This window comes from Stegastes partitus, unplaced genomic scaffold (genome assembly GCF_000690725.1).
Source record: "Stegastes partitus isolate 25-593 unplaced genomic scaffold, Stegastes_partitus-1.0.2 Scaffold243, whole genome shotgun sequence".
Classification (NCBI taxonomy): Eukaryota; Metazoa; Chordata; class Actinopteri; family Pomacentridae; genus Stegastes; species Stegastes partitus.
This window is the reverse complement of record NW_007577974.1, coordinates 182,083-202,624: the sequence shown is the minus strand read 5'-3', so window position 1 is coordinate 202,624 and position 20,542 is coordinate 182,083. Positions and strand designations below refer to the sequence as shown.

Here is a 20,542-nt window from a genome sequence, read left to right as displayed (position 1 = left end):
TTACATGACTCATAGAGGATGCTCGTTTTTGTGTGTTAAAGGTGTATAAGGTGTGTAGTTTATCCAGGTGGAGCAATTTTTACATGTTTGCGCCATATTTCATTTGATTCCTTGTGAGAGAAGATAAAGTTCAGATTTAGTTTGAGAGTCTGGACACTGTGGCGGCGAAAATGAGGAAATGGTCACTGCACAGCCTCCTATGATTGGACGGTGTCAGACAACCAGATCTGAACAGCCTCTTTTTTTGCACCACCTCCTGTCCACTTCAGGTTATTACAAGACTGGCCAGGTTACCCAACCCTTCCACTTCTATTACATATCTGCGGAATTTTCTTAGTCACACAAAACTAATCCGGCTGACAAAGAATCCTGGAGTTGTAAAACAGTTGCAACACAGCATTTCCACCTCTTTTTTTTATTGTTCTAAATCATTGTCTGGCTCACAGTGGCACCAGAAGTCCGTGCCCTCGGGCTATCCACTTCCAGATATATGTCAAATGATGCAATTTGTACCTATTGTGGACGGGGGAGGACTTTTTGAGCAACACAATGAACTGTTAGGTCATGATTCTCAGTTATGTGACAAAATATACAAGAATAAATGGACAGAGAAGATTACATCAAATCCACAGCATTAGATTTCTGATCAATTTATTATCAAATCACTTCGACAACAGACGAGCAGTCTATTAAATATTACATTCCAGCAAACGCTAGCTTTTACAAATGATATTTTTCGTCCTCTGCCCGACATGTTTACTGTGCATTCTTAGCCAAGTATGTGATGACACATGAAACTTGCTTTGAGTGTTTAGTAACTGCAAAGCAATACAGGCGACATACATAAAATACCAGACGATACACAACACATAAAGTATGTAGAGAGGTTAAATAATACATTGATACTACTCAGCTGTTTATGTAAGAGATAGGATAAGGAAAGAAACTGCTCCTGAGCCCGATAGTTCTGGTGAAGGCTCCAGAGTTATGTTACACCTGCCCGAAGGGAGGAATTGAAAATCAAGGTTGTGTCCAGGATGTGGTAACTTGTAATGATTTCCCCAGCTCACTTCCCGGTTCTTTCAGAGTGCACGCACTAAAAGTTGGGCAAGGGAGAAGCAGGGATTTTTTTTGCTGCTTTTTTTTTACTATGTGTTCCTCTTTTGTGGCTGTATAGTTTACTATTTGCTCCTAAGTTCAATGAATGCGGTGTAGAACTGTCTCAATGACAGTCCTCTGGCAAACCTTGTTTAGTCGTCGCACATCGTCTACTGAGCCTTTTCGAGGATGGAGTGGATATTGATCTCCCACTTCAGGTCTTTGCAAATGGTAGTTTCCAGAATCGTAGCAACTTGTATTATCGAACACGGCAGTTATATGCTGTGAGAGGGAGCAGGGTTGAGGAATGGCTCCTCTCAACAATCTTGAGTTTGTTCAGTTCCATGGCTGTTCTGACACCAGCAGTCGTTAAACCTCCTGCCAATATGTAGACTTAATACCACCTCGGATGAGTCTGATCACGCTGGTGTTGTCTTCGATCATTAGGCGTTTAGCAGCCGGGCCCTCGGAGGTGCCGTCGTTGATGTCTCACTGCCTCACTTGTTGTTTTCAGGTAACAAATACTTGCAGATGGGCAGGGATAAAGTGACTCGGGAGAGTGAAGAGGCAGAGATTCCTAGAATGACAAACAGGATCCTGAGTGGTTGAGGTGTGCAGGATGTCATGCAGACCTATTTTTAACTGATGCTTTCACTAACCTGCTTGCAAAGTAAGCAATCTGCTGGGTTTCCATCAGGTTTCCTCCTGCTGAGGAGTTTTTCTTGACACCAGGTTGACAGCGGAGTGTCTGTTGAAGATCTGACTGGAGACAGTTTGTCCGCACAGGCTTTAAGATAAGATCAGGAGATACCATCTGGATCACATCTCCTTCACATTATCCTGAGTGCCACTTGAATATTAAGAGGAAGGATAGTGGGAGTTGCCAGAGATGTGATGGGAGGTTGTTGTCGTTGGGTTCCTCCCTCTCAAACCTCCAGCAGAGGACACACAGGTCGACAGCCAGGTCTGTGTTTTGAGGATTGGGTGGAGGATGGAGGGTGCGCTCCTGCAGTTTGGGATGTCTCCTCTGATGTAGGGTCACTGGCTGATAACCTGTTTTTCAGCTTTTCGGTGTAGCTTCTTTCAGCCACCCTGACACAGTGAGATATAGTGAGTTCCACGCCTGTCTGTACAGGTTTCTGTATTCTATAGGAATCCTAGAAGCACGTTTAAAAAAATCCTATAATACAAGACAAATGTAATCAGCAGCAACATTAGGTGTAGAGTAGAAAACAACTTTTAATTTTTAGATTTGGTTCCTAAATGGAGGACTTTAGTAGCTGTTATTTAGAAGTTGTGCCCATACCATCACAGGGACTATACTGGCCATTTTCAACCGAATGGCTATATAAATTGTGTTTGGACAAACCTGGAATTTCCCAAGCATGTATGTTCAGTTTAATATGTTCCTCTGGAAGTCCTGTGTTTGATGAAGCTGCAAAGTGATAATATTGATCTTTATTTATTGAGCACTTTTGAAAATCTGGGTTGGAGCAGCTTCACAACGCAGCAAAATAACACAGAAAAGTCACAAAATCATCAGAATTTAGATTAAGACTCAACATGGTGTAGTAAACCATCATAGTGCTCGAAGCAGTAGAAACACTATTGAAAGAAAGATAAGACAGTTAAAAGGAAATAAAAACTTAAAACAACACTAGGAGAGACTCTCTGATTAGCTGATATGATTTCCTCTGGGCCCTGATGGCAAATGCTGCTCCTCCTTTTGTTTTTAGTCAGACCCCTGGAACAGACAAAAGACCTGAAAATCTCCCAGGTGCACTTTGATGCATTCGATAATAAAAGGTCAGAAGTATGACTCAGAGATGAAATATAACCAGATCAGAAATATAACAAAAAAGATGAGGCCATCTATGGCTTTAAAGCTGATCAGTAAAATCATAAAATCTATCCTAAAACATACTGGGAGCTTAAATAGGAGGTAAATGCTTGTGTTTCTTGGTTCTTGTTGAAATGACACTCTTTTAAAATTGAACTAATTTGTCCCAACAGGTGAAGATCTCCAGGAGCATGAAGATGAAAAAAGAAGAACTCAGGTATCCCAGGATGGTTTTTGTACAACAACGACCAGGAGTTTGGTGGCGTTGACCTGCTTGACCTTTCAAACAAATCAGAAAAATCCTGCATAGTCATCATCAGTCATAATATACTGACACCTAAAATACAATATAGGACAAGTTTAAAAGACATAAGTGGATGGTGAACTGGGACATATGAAAATTAAATTTTTACCTCCTCTAACTACTCCAACACAACTTAAACTCAACTTTTCCAAGGCCCTGAGTTCATAGATGGAGCCTCAGAGGGTTGATTCAACTGATCAGAAAGTTAATTCACTCATTCTCTAATTCCTCCAAGTACAGAAATCAGATATCAACTACCGTATGTAAATACTCCCCACTCACAAGACAATCCATTCCATGTGATCTGACCGGGTGAGCTGTGTCAGATGGTTTTTGTGTGCTCTGTCAAATCAGTATCGACTTCACAGAAAGCACAGGAAAATTTAACTGATGAAATTCGGTTATATTTGCGTATGAGTGTATATGACTGGGAACAAAATGGTTTGTTCAGTTCAAACACAAGATCACAGGTTGTCTTAACGTGCAAAGTCGCACGATTTGAATCAGTTTATGACACGGCACACTTGTATTTTTCCTTCTTTTTTTTTATTTGTAGGCTTAATTTCTTCTTCTTTTGTGACAAGTTTTGGCCCATTTACACCATTTAGTTTAGAGCTTAATTAACCCTCCTGTTATTGTTGGGATTAATTTGACCCCATTCAATGTTTAATATCTCTAAATAAGTCATTGACAGATTTTTTAAAGTTTTATTTAAAGGGCTATTTACACATAAACTTGGGTAACAATTTTAATTATGATATTTTCTGGAGGTTTAAAGTTCTGCAGGCAAATTGAACCCAAGGATAAAAGATGTCAGTAAATTTGAAGGTAATAGGAGGGTTGTAAAGGTTAGTTTTTGTGATTTGATCCAGATTTTTATCAGCAAGTGGCTCAATACCAGCATCTGACCAGCAGGAGGCGCTATCATAAAGGCAGCGGAACAACCTCCGGGCTTGGTTCTAGACTGATAACATTTCCACTTGGACTGGAGTTCTAATTCGAGCACCAGCTAACCAGTTAATCTGTCCAACGAAATCTTTCGCCGAGCAAGCCCGGAGTAAATCGATTCAGCTATTAATTCAGAATTATGCAATCAATTCCATCTGTTTTTAGGTCATTCAATATTCATCACATTTAAACATTAATGCTGTAATACTTAATGAAGCGTGGAGTGTTTGTGGTGCAAAAATCGGCCTTTTGACTGCCGACCCGTGGGCGAGGTCCGCCAGAGTCTTGGAGGTTATCTGAGGTTACCCGAGATGGAGAAAATCGGTTTACTGAGATGTATTTCGCAGTTTTTAGGTACACTATCCCGTCCTAACAATATCCAATGTTGTATTGAATCAGAGGTAACAAAATTATCCCCCTGAGATCCCCGGGCTAATTCTCCTCAAATTGCAGTCCCAGCTGTTCACTTTCAACAACATCTATCACATGGCCTGTGACTTGAAAAATAATGAACACTTCACTAAAATGTGTTTAGGTGCTTCAGTGCTCGAGTACGACAGATGAAGTTTCATTAGATGTGTGCGGAATCATACTTCATCTCCCGTGTTTAATGTCTTCACTTTGCCTACAGCGATATACTCCAAACTTTCCCAGACTTTAAGCAACTTCTTTTTTTTTTTTTTTTTTCTGTCCTTGCCACCGAATTGCTCGTCTTTGTCTCCATCTTGCACCAACACTTTAAGCGGGTCTCTGGAGTTTTGTTTTTTTTTCCGCCAATTCCATCGCTGTTAGCCCCCCCAGTGGAATAAAGAAACAGTAGTTTGTCATGTTAGCTTCCTCTTTCACACCACAGGGTCAGTTGCCAACATGCTGTTATTGCACAGGGCATTGGGACCGAGGGCTGTCTGCTGTGGGTGATACCTGTCTCAGCCTGCCACGGTAATAGAGGGGAATCTAATCACCTCGCTACAGCCTCCTTCTTCCTCCTCCAGCCTGTGTTTAGAAATAGAACTGAGGCAGACGAACAAGGCCGCATCAATCATAAAAGGATTCTCCGGGGAGTAACATCATGCTCACAACTCTGTCAAAACAATATCCAGCTGCTCTCACCTTACTTCACCCCAGATGGTCAGGGGCTACATCTTTTAGCCCACAATCATGTCTGATATCTGCTTTTTTTCCTTTTGCTGATTTATCCCTCCCTTTCTTTCAGCATCAATTAATCCTCTTTTTTTTTTTTTGCAAAATCACGTCCCACCTCCATGTTTCTCCCCTTCCTTCCCAGCTCCCAGCCCTCTCTCTCCTCTCCTCTCCTTTCCTTTCCTCTCCTTTTCCTGGCTTCCAGTTTCGCTCCACGCACACCTTCTGCCTAAGACTGATAACATCCCTGATGGAGTTCCTTTATTAGCCACCCACAGGCAGATTAACCAGAGCAATAATACACCAATCAACAGCAATTATGCACTGATAAGCCCAGGGAGAGCTCTGCTGGGTGTGGGAAAGGATGTGGCAGTTGTAGAGTGATTGGATGTGTTTTAGTGCAGGATTAAAGGTTGTGCGTCTGTGCATACATTTACATGTGTTTTACAAGTGTGTACTTTTTTTTTTTTTTTTGCCTGCAGTTTTAATCCTTTCATAGGCCATACTATAATGATCAGATATGAAATCACTCCTGGTCCCCAGGTCCTTATCAGGTGCTAATTGAAGCCATGATCATGCAGGCTTCTCATCTGTGCAGACTGCCAGTTATGAAGGAAAGTATAAACATGAATCCTGCAGACCAGCTGAATAAATAGAGGTTTTGAATCAATAGGGTGTATCATTATTCTCCGAGTGTACTATTATGATCGAAGACATCTCTTCTCCCATCATTATAGCACATTAAAACACTTCACTTACAATGCTGGCAGTTGTTAGTTTTGGACATCACGGCTTAAAAAGCAGCCTGGCATTGTTATGGAGCTGTTAAATGATGATGAAAATGAGTGGAAGCGTAGATATGAGTTTCCCGCCTGCAGACATTCACACACCAGCCAAGTCTGATTTCAAGAACAGCTGTATGGATTTAACCTCCCCCTCTCAGTCTGTTTTTGCACGCACAAGCACACATTCACGTGCATGCAAGCACACATCTGCATGCGCACACGCGTGTGTGTGTGCTTGCATGCGAGTAGAAAAACCACAAGCAGGAGCTTCTTTTTAATGGCAGACCAAAGACCTTGGAAGCTGTTTACTGCTGTGCAGCTGGAAAGCTCACCAATCTTTCAATCCCAGATTGGCTTTATACAAGTGAACTTGCCAAACTGTGTGTGTGGATACATCAGATTAGTCCTCCTTCAGAAACAGTGATCTAGTGATCCTTCTGTCAAAGTGGACCTCTAATTATACTTTCCTTTCATTTCATGTGGCTCCTCTCTTCACGTTCAAGTACAAGCTGATTAATTTCTACAATTTTAATATCAAAAACTTGTAGTGGAATTTTGGAAACTGGCATTTAGAAATTCCTGTGTTTCTCTTTTCACCTTATTTTTTGCTAAACATGTATGCGCCCCCCCTCCCCAACCTTGAGGCATTTGAGCCCGTGACCTCCAAAAGTTAATCCTAGAGCACAAAATAACATAGACGTTCACCATTCACTTCAAGCATGAAATTAAATACATTTTCTTTGGCTGTCCAGGTTCTAATTATTTCAGAGGATTTATGGCAGTGACACTGTTACTTGTTTAAGGACAGCGTATGCACATGCATCGCGCACTGCGGCAGGTAGCCTCACATTCTTCTACATGCCGCTGGAGATGCTGTGTGAAGCTTCTGTCTCCCGATCCAGTGACCTTAACACCTGTGATTGATGTGGGAGGGGGAGACGTGTGTGTGCGCGGACACGATCTAGGTGTGTGTGTGTGTTTGTGTGCACATGGATGTGTGTTTGCGTGCATGAAGGGGTAAGGTTAATTGAAGTTGTTAGAGTGAAAATGATTCCCTCAGGGGGACGTAGCAGGTGGAGGCGGTGGGTTGATTCAGCAGCGGAGAGAGACCACGAGAGAGGGGTGAAGGGAAAGCGGGGTTAGGGGTTGGGGTCAAAGTGGTTGCTCCTCCCCTCCAGTGCTAAGAGTCAATGATACATGGGGACCAGAGAGATGAAATGATTCATCTAAAGGTCACATGTTTCCGTCCGTCCCTCCGTCCGACCCCCCTCACCTGTCACTGTTTTATCTTTGATCTCATTTTCTTCCTCCTGCTTGTTTTTCTTCACTTAACGTCGACTCTTTTTCACACCACGTCCTATTAATTTACACCACAACCTCTGCTAAACCGGCCCTTCCCTTCCTCCTCCTCCTCCTCCTGTCTCACACATCCTCCTCTATCTGTCTGTCCGTCCCCCTCCTGTGGCCTTTCCCCTCTCCTCCCATACTAGCCTTCATTTCACAGATGACAGGTTGGCTGACTGTAATCCAACAGATGCCGGGGCGGGGAGGCCTGACCAACTGTTTTAACTCCAATCAGCTTTTATTGCTCTCCAGAGGAACCCCACACAACCCCCTGCCAGCCTGACATTTCAGAGAGCAGGAGAGTGGAGGCGAGAGCGGGGAGAGAGAACCGTCGACGTACAGTATATGTGTATATGTATCTGTGTGCACACGTGTGACTCTGTGTGTGTGTGTGTTGATTAAGGCAGGGGGCTGATGGGGGAAAAAGGGTGACAGTCATTACCCCCTGTGCCTAGTGTGGAGCCAAACCGCTGGCTTCAATCAACTTGGACACGTGTGTTTGTGCGCCTGTGCGTGTGTGTGTGTGACGGAGAGAGTCCGGCGGCAGCGGGGATGGAGATGTCGCTGGTAATGCATCTGCCACTGTTGCCTGGTCCCGACAGCCTGAGCCACCCCTGCATTGCCCACGTCTGTCGCCTCCTTCCCGTTCTCCATCCATCTCTCTCTCTGCGCCCCACCTCCGTTCTCCACCCTCAGCCTCCCTCCATCCCTCCCACTGAGACAAAGACAAAGGGAGCTGCAAGTTACTACGCTGTGACTTTGAAGCTGTTGGTGCACACAAGATTATGCTATATTACCGTTTGTGTCATCTTAACAGTCTCTCGTCTGAACAGCTATGCATCAAGAGGCGCCCTACATGTCATCGTGCAAATAGCTGTTACTGTTGCATGTTGAGCACCTTACTTGAAGTCGCAGCAGCCTCGTGTCTTGGACTGTAGAAGAAAGAAACAGTCGTATATCTTCCTTGTGAATAGTGCTTTTGGCACACAACTCCTGCGACAACGACAGTAAGGGGAGGTAATGCAAACGAAGTCATTTAGCTGTGATTTGTCTTTGGTATTTTAAACTCAGGGCTGCAGGGTGGCGCAGTTGATAGCACTGTCGCCTCGCAGCAAGAAGGTTGGCGGTTCGCGTCCCGGTGGGGGCACCGGAATCTTTCTGTATGGAGTCTCCATGTTCTCCCCGTGCAGCATGGGTTCTCTCCGGGTTCTCCGGCTTCCTCCCACACAGTCCAAAAACATGTTGAGGTTAATTTGTGATTCTAAATTGTCTGTAGGTGTGAATGTGAGTGTGCTTGGTTGTCTGTCTCTAAGTGTGTCCCCTGTCCCCCCTCGCCCTAAGTCGGCTGGGATAGACTCCAGCCCCGCCACGACCCTAATGAGGATTAAGCGGTGTATAGAGAATGGATGGATGAATTTTAAACTAATCTTTGTTAACTGCAAATGGGATCCTCATAGGTTGCAAAGAAACACATACAGTAAAAATGTGCCACATATCCCGATGCACAAAGGTGTTCAAACGGCACGCTAACGTTCAGCACATCTGCTGATTTTCATTTTCTTCAGTTCAGTGGCACGACACCCAGAAGCCATCAGATATCTGATATAATGGCACCTCTGTTTATTTGATGATTAATGGGGTTTTACTGCTCCCCCTACAAGCGTGGCCGACTTGAACTCCGCAGTCTGACCTGCAGGCAATTCAAACCAGTGAAAGCCACACTGGAGGGCACGTGAATCTTCTCTCTTCTAATCACTTTTACTGCTGCTGCCACAAGAGGTGATGTGGCCTTGGCCACAAAGGTGACGCTCAGTAGGACATAAAACACACACAAGCACACTTCCAAGGCAGTGCAGACGCTCACCTACTGTAGTGTCCATCCTTTGAAGCACGTCGAGTTTCGTGGTCCTCGAGGCTTATGCCCACGAACATACACAGTGTATTCATTGATTGATGATCAATTACTCTTTTGCATGTGTTAGAATCTTGGTAGATGGTAGAAGTGGTTTTGCTAATGACAGTTGCTTTCATTTTTTTTCATTTTACTACTTATATTTATTATTTATTGTACCATTTTTGTTTTATACCGTTGTTAAAATTGCCTGCTTTTTTTTGAGACACTGCATTTATTGCATAAAAGCTGCAACATATATATACAAAGTTGGTTATTATTGATTCTATTGACTATATTTATTGATTCTAGTCATATATTATGACGAACGATAATGAAAAACTTAAGCACAACAAGAGCCCACTATCATTTTGCTTAGACATTACAATATGACTGATAGCTAGTATTTAAATTAAGCGCTGTCCACTAATCACATGTTCTCCTTTTTAGATATTGCTGGATTTGTTGAAATTTTCTCGGGTGTGTGCTGTGAGCTTCAGTGGCTGCAGGTTGAAATGCCCGGCGGAGTCATTTACAGAAAAGGCTGTCTCTGGCTGTCAGCGTGAGCCAGTTGCAGACACACACCTTACAAACTTTTTGTGTTAGAAATAAGTAGAGAGCTTACTATTTTGGTACCAGTTGGTTGAAGGTAAACACTGATCTTCTTAGGGATCAAATTGCAGCACCACTGCAGTCCCCACACTGACTTGATTACTAGATAGCAGTACCACATGAAGCAGCATTCACAAACAACCTCTTGGATGTGTGCAATTACGTGCCTCTTTAATTAGCTGCTTCTCCAATTATTTAATAGTGATGGTAAGAGGTTCATATTTATGTAAAGCATTTCATACATCACTATTTAGGGCACTACTCTGTTTCCTCAGCATGTTCGAGCTGCCAAATACCCCTCGAAAATAGGACAGCAACTCAAGGGGTGAACGCAAGGAAGTGATGACAGTGGTTGGGCTCGGGAAATGATGTATAATCAGACTTCGTGCACCATAATGCACATGATACATGATGTATAGTGTGTTTTCCTTTTAAGTAAACCCATGGGATCATGTACAATAGCTGCCACATGTAGCCGGGTTTCTAAAAGCTGGAGCGAGTGACATTGCCAGAAGCGGATTTCAAATTGGCTAGAGAGGAAAGCTTGCTTTAGCATGTGTGTGAGTCATTTTCAAGGGTACTCAGCCAGTGTACAACAGGGAAAGGTCACCTGTGTAGCCAGACCCACGAGCAACTGCTCTTAATAGTGACTAAATGGGTATTGGCGAATGGTCTGTGCTTTTAAAATGTCTGGTCAGGCTTCTGCACACGGCAAGATCTAAAGTTGGAACAGTTGGAACTCTTACCTGAGGCTTAAATAGGAAAAAAGTGTAAACGCAAAAGGTGATGAATGCTCGTCTGGCGTATGAAATGTGTATTTACATTAGCAACGGCAATGTACTACAAACGTCGCCGCTGATATCTTTTAATGAAGCTTACGCCACGGAGTAATCACAGAAGAAGACGTCGTTATATCCTCGCAGTCCGCATGTGTTGTGCTTCTCTAAACTCAAACTGATAATGAGCGAGGGAGACAACAGGGACCGGTGCATGCTGAATGAATGATCAGTGAATTTATTACAGCTAAATGTAGTTGTTTTAGTCCTTCACCCCACGCTTCCATTAAATGTCCCTGTGATTAGTGAGGCGCACACAGCCAACCTAATTATCCAACGCCACAGCCAAACCCTCTACATGATTACTAACAGTTTGCTTCTTATACTGCAATTACGTTCTTCGTAATGGCAAAAAGCTATGATTAAAGAGGAAACGCTTGCTTTGTGTGCGCGAGTGTGCGCACGAATCCGTGGGTAAGGAACGGTAAATACGTTTTGTTGTATCCTTTCAAAGCTAACGTCATTAGTTGCAGCTCCATTGCCCCCTTTTCTGTGTTAATTCAGTGTTTAATTCTTAAAAAAAACACAGAGAGAGAGTGAGAGAGAAGTCATTTTTGGGGGCTTCTTCAAGTGCTTCCCTGCTGTGCGATGCAGGGATCCAATTTTCTGTCTTAAGACTCACAATAGGACAGAAAAAGCCACCTTTTATTCTCCAGCATATTTCACTGTTAACAGAGCTGTTCGGTGCTTGAAGGCTGCAGCTCCACGCAGGAGAAACAGAGGCAAACTGGGTCAGATGACTGTGGTTGTGATTTCATGATGTCAGTGCAGAGAGATGAGATGTGTGAGACAGTCTGAGATGTGAGAAACACCAACAAAAAAAACCAGAGTCTCTGTCGCCGTGCCGAGAGCTCGTCTGACGAAATTTGTAATAAAATGCGTATTGTTGTAACTGAAGGGGAGCAATCAGTGTTTCCGTATACTATTATTAGAGCGTTATAGAGGTCCCTGTTGGGGAGGCTGAAGGTTGTACGTTTTTCCAGCCAGCAGGGGGCAGTGGAGCTGCAGAGGTGTTACTATGCAACTGTAAGTGTGGACTATATATGTGTGTGTGTGTGCAGAAACAGGCTTATTCCCTGTGGTGAATATTCCCTACTCATGTCAGTGTATAAGCTACATGCTGTAGTGACATTTGAAATGAACACCAGCCAACTACTGAACATGGCACATGAACATACTGGATGGTGGAACATATGTCGGTGTGTGTTCTGCCTGTGTGTGTGTGTGTGTGATCCCCTTCATTTGCATACAGAAGTGGCGAGCGCTCAAGTGTCCCACACTCCAAACTCCTCACACAGCCTCGGAGACGTGCACAAGTGTCCTCTAGCGTAATTATGAGATTTTATTCCCCACATACATGTGACTGCAAAACGTATGGCTTCTTGTGTTTCCCTCAGAGCTGCTCTCCTTTGTTTAAGCAGCTGTATGGATTTTGTTACCTCTTATTTAGCTTTAAACCAAGCAGACAAAACCTGTACTCGCTCACGTGCACATTATGCACACAAACCTGCAGGAATGGAAATGAGAGCCCCCCGCTATATGTCATGACCCCTGGCAGAAATCTATGCGAGACAATGGAGAGAGTAACCTGCGCTATTGTTTCCTCTGGGAGCCTTTGCTCTATGACCTCGCCTCAATTGTTTGTGTCCACAATGGGAAGTGATCTGTATTATGTGTCCGATGTATGAATAGAATCTTTCTAGATCGCTTTCTGCTTTTGCTGCCACTTTTTTTTTTTGTGTTTGCTTCCTGATGTCTTTCCTCTCTTCTCATCAGTTTATGTGTCAAACTCCAGCTCGAAAAAGCCACCAGATGATTCTTAATTTGCCTAGCAGAGGTCCGGTCACCCTGAAATCCAAATACATTGCCCTTTCATTCATTTCTCTTCCCCTCCAGCTTTCTAAATGTTTGCAGATGAACACTAATAGTCTCCTCTGTATCCCGATGACACGCTAATTAATCAAGCGCACTACGCCGGCCAATCCGGTAATGGCCGACAGCTTTCAGCGCGCAGCTAGCTGGCAATAACCAGTTTGTACAACCCTAAAGGGCTGCGAGTTCACTTGTACGCGCGTGCAGCCGGTTGTTCCTGGTTGGAAACACTGTTGCACTACAGGAGTGTAAATTTGTGTGTTGGTGTGGGACTGTGTGCAGAAACTGAGTGTAGGTTAATATGTTTATGGGCCTCCTGTTGAACCGGTCAGACTCTGCGATCAAGCTATTCATTACATGGTAGTATGGCGAAGTAATTATGCAGCCTGGTCTCCATTTCACGTCCAGAGGTTATTGGACTCTCGCCGCACATCAAATATGTTCCACTTTTTTGGTAAACCTCTCGCTCTGTCTCTCACCTTCCCCGTGGTATTTTATTTAATTTATTTTTTCATTCTGGCGCACCTCGGCTTTCATCACATCTTTCTCTCTGGCAAACAGAGAGAGAGAGATGTGCAGATCATAAATCAACTTTCCCATTGAAGAGGTCTTGCACTGTGCACTTTTTTTTTTCCCCATTATTTTTTATCTCGTCTTTACAGAATTGTTTAGCTGATCACTTGTTTGAGAGGAGACCATTAGTATGCACATACTGCGAAGTGCTCAGAGCCTGCAATTCCAGCCAACTGCTATTTGGCTGATGGTAAATTTGCGTTATCTAACACAACTCTTTGATAATTCTTGCTTTGCTGAATATTCCACAAACACCCAGAAGACAAGGAGCGTTTTTTGGATTTTTTGTTTATCCAGCTGATTGAATTTTTGCAGCTTGGTGGCTCTGCGGGTTGGCACGCGTAAATGTGCACATAAACACATGTTCACATAGGAACACCAACACACAAGCTCAAACACGAGCTAAGAAGCCTTCTCGTTAATTTGTTTGGAGGAAAGCGGGAGAAGGAGTGGAGACGGATTGATAGGAAGCAGGGAGGTACAGGCAAGGTGATTAAAAACTCAGGCTACAGATGTTTCTGGAACACTTCAAAGTGGTGCGCCTGCCAGTGCCAGCGCTGGGCATGATGCATTATTGAGATGGTGCCCACCTGGCACCTGGCGCTGACATCACATACCCTGTCCACCTGGCACCACGCAGTCACGTGGATGACACTTTGGGTCACACCTCCTCGCACAGACGTGGCTCCCAGCAGGATGAAGGGCATCAGGGAATACGGCACACATTTTCTACAAAGGCACTAAAGTGGGGCATGTGCAGCTTGTGAACTTTCGTGAATGAAAAATGAGAAAGGAGGAGAGGGATGTTTAGTTAGACGTGAACATTTCTCTACAGAATTTGAAGCATGAATAGAATTTTGGTTCCTCAAGTGGCTTGGAGTAGCTGGTTTAACACACAGCTATACTAAGTGGCCACAATATTAAAACCACTTGCATAATGTTGTGTGGATCGCCCTTGAGCCACCAAAAAAACCTAATTTGACCCACTGGGCTGTGAACAGAGGACCTCTGTGGGGGTCCTGTGGTGTCTGGCAACAAAACTTTCAACTCCGGCATCTTGGGCTCTTTGTTGTGTTTCTCAAGCCATTCTGGAGAAGTTTTTGCAATGTGAGGGGTGTCCATCCATCCATCCATCCATTATCTATACACCGCTTAATCCTCATTAGGGTCGCGGGGGGCTGGAGTCTATCCCAGCCGACTTAGGGTGAAGGCAGGTTCACCTGGACAGGTAACTAGTCTATCACAGGGCTACACTTAGAGACAGACAACCAAGCACACTCACATTCACACCTACAGATAATTTAGAATCACCAATTAACCTCAGCATGTTTTTGGACTGTGTGGGAGGAAGCTGGAGAACCCGGAGAGAACCCACGCTGCACGGGGAGAACATGGAGACTCCACGCAGAAAGATTCCGGTGCCCCCACCGGGACGCGAACCGCAACCTTCTTGCTGCGAGGCAACAGTGCGAACCAACTGTGCCACCCTGCAGCCCTGTGAGGGGTGTGCATGTGCTAAAATGTTTCGCAAGCAATGCTTATTCCCTAGCAAAACAGTGCATTGCAACAAGATGATCAGCGTCTTTCACTTGACTCGTCAGTGCTTTTAATGTTGTGGTTGTTTAGTGTGTGATGTTTAAGCTGTACTACATTTTGAGGGAAGCATTTAATGGGGACGTGATGCACTTTAACAATTTAATTTCTTATTCAGCATTGATATGCAATTCAGTAGTATAGTTAAGAATATTAAGACAAAAGCCTGGGAATCTTTCTGGAATGCCCTCATCTCTGAAGTAGCCTGCAGCGGGGGTGGCGTTGATGCAATTCTTTCTGCTTAATATTTCAGAGGCCGCCTCAACCTTGTTTTGTTAAAGAATATTTAGAGGTCACATAGTGCGTCGGTGTGTGTGTGTGTGTGTGTGTGTGTGTGCATGGATATCTGTGTGCGTTTCTCCTGCATGTGTCCCCTGACACCTGTACTCTCTCAGGGTGTGAGGAACAGACAGAGGCCAGAGCCACACAGTCACAGGTCTCAGACCAGTGGGGTGTGAAATGAATCAGAGGGCCAACACACTCTCCCCCTTGCTGCACACACTCACAGTCGCTGTGCGGTTGTGTTTGCGGGCTCGTGTGTGTGAGAGAGAGTGGGGTGTAAAAGGAGAAAGGATGCAGAAAAAAGGAAAAAAAAAACGAAGGGGGCAATGACAAAAAAAATAAATAAAAAAAAGCCCTCTCCTCCACTGTGGGTCTTCGCTGCATTAATAACACCTCAGTAAATAAAGTCAGTATGAATATTTATGAATGCTGTAACACCTTCTGGTGGGAGATGGAGTAATTGTGGTTTTGCTTCAACTACTCAGTTTAGTCCAGTCTTTACCGTCCCCTAAGGCTGGATAATTGGGCAAAATGGCAACTGCCCCCGGACTCCAGACCCTGCAGGGCCATGAAAACCTCAAGTTCATTGTATGCCAATTTTCTTTTGCTAATTTGATTAATGCTAGTTTCATCTGGGAATTGGCACTATTAAAATACAGAGGGTCCTGTGTGGAAATGTGATTTTATGGACTTTATTATTTTATTTAATCCTGCACTCACATCATGTATATTCATCTATACGTTTGTGTTTAAATAACCCCAAGGTAAATCAAATTACCCTTTCCTCCATCATAAGCGCACTGGTTGCACTGGGTAAAAACACAGAAGTCCCACCACACTAAAAATAGGTTTTACTTATTGGTGTTTCACTTGGATATTTCTGGTTCGCTGTGCAGACTGATGTATGTGCAGAGTTGGGCACTAGAAGACCATTTTCTCATCCATCTGAATTTAAGATGTGCATGCAGGAGCACCGTTTCTGTCATCACAGCAAGTTTGGAAAACCATCATGATTTAATGTGCAGCAACTGTGAAGTGTAGACTTGACATATAACTATGAATCAAAGCAGATGTTTTGAAAACTTTTCAGGGAGAAAATCTTGGACAGTAGGTATCTACAGCTTAAGGTGAGACAATGCAGGCAAAACCAAACTTTTATTCGTCATTTATTCGTTAATATTGATATTTTTTTTGGTGATATCTGGCTTCCATAACACGCCTTCTTTCATACTAATGGAAAGACAACATCTAAAATATGCATGTGGGTCTAGGTTTTAACTTTAATGCATTTCTTTAAAGGACTTTTTCCTCAAAATACCTTTTTTGTGTGTCATAGTCTGAGCCACAAATATCTACATAAGGTTATTAAGACACACACCAGAACACCAAAAGGGTGTGTTCATATATCAGACATAGCATGATTTATGGAATATTTTACTCCTAGAAAAAAATGCGTTTGTTCTTTTTCTGGCTGTTGATTAGTATTCTTCTAATATATGGATTGATAGAAAATAAGAATCAGAAATCACATTTGATAATAAAATATCAACAAAATGGAACAAAAATTTTAAATCTGGCTTCGTCCAAGGTTTTAGAAATTAATGCACATGGGGTCATTTTTAGATTTAGAAGACCTAAATAGCTTATTCAAAGACACAGCGTCAGAAAACTTGTAATACATAAAGTATTTGCCTCAGTTTTTTACAATCCTCATCTGATGGAGTTGGTGTAAGACTCATCCATGCAATTTCTGCTTTAGATATTTATATTAGAAGTACACTATTTCTGTGTGCTTAAACCCTTACAATCATTAGCTGCAACTCTTCTGGTAAAAGCAAAAAAAAAAGAAAAAAGAAAGAAATTGCTCCAGCAACAAGAAACAGGGCAGCAGCAGCAGCAGCAGCAGAGAAAATCCGGCTCCGTGATTGGCTGCGCCGGCTGTCAATCAACCCCCGGACGGCTCGGCAGCACCTCCCACAGACGCACAGCGGCAGCGCAGCTTTCACCGACAATGATATTCAAGGCACTTGCGGCTCGTCTGCAGCGATAGGAGAGAAAAGAGGAGAGAGAAAAAGGAGAGCCTCACCTCCTCAAGCAGCGAGTGAGGCAGGCAGGCAGAGAGAGCGAGAGAGAGAGGGCAAAAAAAAAAAAAAAAGAAGAGACAGAAAGCGAGAAGGGAGAGAAGCGGCTGTGGAGTTTTTTAACGGAGAGACAACGTGCGGCTTGGACCTCCAGCGAAGGAGTGTTTAATTGTCTGCGCTTTATCATAAAGTGTCTAATTCCCCACACAGATTCGACATGTCATCGTCCGGTAAAGACAACAGCGGTGCCCCACACGCCAATTACGTGGGACCTTACCGTTTGGAGAAGACGCTCGGGAAAGGACAGACAGGTTAGTTGGGACAGCTTTGCTCAACGCATTTTTTTTTATTTTATTTTTTTTAATTGCACAATTTTATTCCGGGGTTGCACTCCGCAGCGAGTTGCAAATTTTCTCGACTGCTTGTCTGCAGGTGATAAATAACTACCTCGCTTAGTTCCCAAACACCTGCCCAGCCTTGTGAGGATACGGGGTTGTTATTTCACCGGTGATTTGACATAATCACGGTTCACACAGTGGGACGACGAGGAGATTTAGGTGGTTTTTTTTTCTTTCTTGCAAATGGTTTGTTGGCTGTGCGTTGGCGTTGGATCGAGGAGCAGATCCAGCGTGGAAAGCATCCAAACAGCAGAAATCATGACAGTGTGATGGGCAGCAGTGAAAATGGAACTTTTTTTTTTTGTCGTTCCCCCTCTGCTTGTGTGTGTGTGTGTGTGTGTGTTTGTGTGTGTGTTCTGTCATTGGAGCACAGCGCCGTTAATCCCGATTTGCCTGATACATTGATCTATTCTTAGTCCGCAGGCACGCAAGGAGGGAGGCAGGCAGGCAGGCGTTTCTCCTATAGGCTCTGACTGCAATACGTGGGTTTTCCTCCGTTATGGAGAGTGGAAGGGGTCCCACCTTGACAGATCACACACCATGAGCTGCTCACAGAGCTGGGAAATGAGATAGAAGATGCCACGCTGCTCTATATTCATGTGCATTACCCCAGGAGGATGTAACTGGGCTCCATGAATGAGGAGCACATGCTTCATCTCAGCCCAGACAGCAATGACACTGCAGTTTCTAAAGTTGCACGGCACATGTGCTGTATAATTGATGCAAAGGGGACCTCGGATCAGAGTATTTCGTGCCACTTTAGGTCACGCTCGTGTATGCATGAGTGCAAACACACCCCTGCACTGGCTGTGACTGGACGCGGGGAGAATTCTCTGCGGTCAAGCACATGCAGCCGGTGGAGCCATGTGAAAAGAGAAGCAGGCACAGCCCTGTGTAGGCAGAAATAGCAGGAGTGATGCAGCATGCTCTGTAAGCCCTTCAAAAGAGAGAGAGAGAGAGAGAGTCTGAGACTTTTCCCTCTCCTCTCCTTCTATCTGCTGATAGATTTTCCTCCCATCTGTTGTCTAAAATGGCTACAATAGGCGTTACTTCCCCTACCCGGTCCAGCTGGTCATGCTGAGCAGCCGTGTGTGTATGTGTAAATGTTTGTGCGTGCTCTCGGACAGTATGCTTTCTTGAAATCTTCTCCTGGTTCGCTGAATTCACCTGGCCAGCGTTTTCCCCTCCTGGGGTTTCAGAGCCTTCATAGCGGATGCCCCTCATTCATCGGTGCAAGAGGTTTTCCCATCAGAAGCCTCCTGTAAAATTCCAAAACATGGTGCAAACAAACACGTCCAGCTTGCAATCCACCATGTTCACTGGCTAATGTGATGATTGCCGTATAGTCTGACAGAAATTAATGGTGCAGGTCATGTTGCTGTTGGGTTTTTAAGGACAATTTAATAACCGATGCAGTATTAAAAGCACCTTGGCCGCTCTCAGTTTTCTCCTGCTACTCACATTTAATCATTTGTGTTTACAGGAGGATCACTCACTCGCAGCCAGACTCAGCTTTCTTTCAGATAGCTCTCAGGAGTCCCTAATGGGTGTTTATGGTGGTATAGAGCTACTACTATGGTCTGCACACTACAGACTTTAAATGATATGGTGCCACTGAGGGCATCTATGGCTCATATCCACGTGTTATGTCAAACTTCCTTCGCTCTCGCATGCCAAACAGCTTCGCCGTCCAGTTTGAAGAATTTTAACTGTTTTAGGAAGGCGTGAATTTTTAATTGAGTACTGCATATTTGGCCTGCTTTTTCAATTACATTTTTGTGTTTCAAATGCACTGAAACAACCAGACCGGGCATTATGTGTGTGTCCTGTGTTAGAAAAATCATTTGGTTACTGGCATCTGTGTAGCTGGTCCATGCCAAACCTATTCAGATTAATGACAGTGCATAATATCCCATTCGCCCATTAACCATTCGTTAATCTGTCAGATCTTTTTCCCAGGCCCCCCTACGGAAAGGGGTTGGCCTGGCAACGGCGAGCGCCCAATGGGCCGGGCCTGATCATGAGCGGCATCTGGGATCGTCCAGTGAGCTAAAGCCCCTGTGAGGTTTCCCAGGCGGCGGTTGGCGGGTATTATTAGAGGGGAGAAAGCGGAAGGCCCTCTGGTTGATCTGGCTGTCCTGCTCAGAGGAGTTGCGCTGTTCCGTGTTCATTAAGTGATTAGGCCTTGTACTGACACACACACACATACACACACACACACATGGCCACCGCAGTGGTTCTGGTTTGGCTTCCTGATCTAATCCCCTGCACAGCCAAAGTCCCCATGGCTGTCACTTACACACTCACGTGGCCCAAAGGTAGCAAAGGCTGTCTCGTTTTAGCTTAGCGCCACGTCACAACTTCGCCTGCACAGGACAGTCTGCGTACAGTTTTTCTACAAAATAACACATGCATAGTATGAATAGCAGGATGCATCTTTTCACAGAGTGAGAAAGTATTTGCACAGTGTGCGCCACTTGCATCCCTTCAGTCGTCTTTCTTTATCTTTAGTTTCTGCAGACCGTGTGTATGACCTCTTCTTTGTCAGGTGTGCATTGGGGCCTGAAGGGGTCTATAGATATGAAGTGTCTGCATGGCTGGCTACTGATTGGGGCTGGAGCAACAGAAGGCCATTTCCAAGCAAAAGACAGTGTTGCTGTGCTCGAGCGGTGGAACCTGGCCAATGCATTGCGTCTACAAGACGGTTTTATATAGATCCTGTGCTGTATGTGGTATATATATGTGTCTACTCTACCTCAGGATTGCCAATCAGCCTCTTTTTCTATTGAACCCAGAATTACTCCCTTGCACTGTCTGTTAAGCTGTGTAATGTTCTGTGCCAGGATCATGAGCCTTTAATCTACGTCTTGATATTAAAGTAACCAAGGTCACACTCACTGAAACACTTTTAGAACTTGAATGTCTCAATCACGGCAGGATTTGCA

The 20,542-nt window shown here is 44.2% G+C and overlaps 1 protein-coding gene across 3 annotated transcripts in view; it reads left to right on the top strand.

Annotated features, from left to right (window-relative positions):
• The first annotated feature begins 17,416 nt into the window (after positions 1–17,416).
• Positions 17,417–20,542, top strand: part of brsk2b (BR serine/threonine kinase 2b) — a 182,750-nt gene continuing 179,624 nt past the window's right edge. For all 3 annotated transcript variants that reach the window (XM_008281743.1, XM_008281742.1, XM_008281741.1), the window contains exon 1: positions 17,417–17,510. In XM_008281743.1, the coding sequence (XP_008279965.1) occupies positions 17,417–17,510 (94 nt within the window). The remainder of the gene's footprint in view (positions 17,511–20,542) is intronic.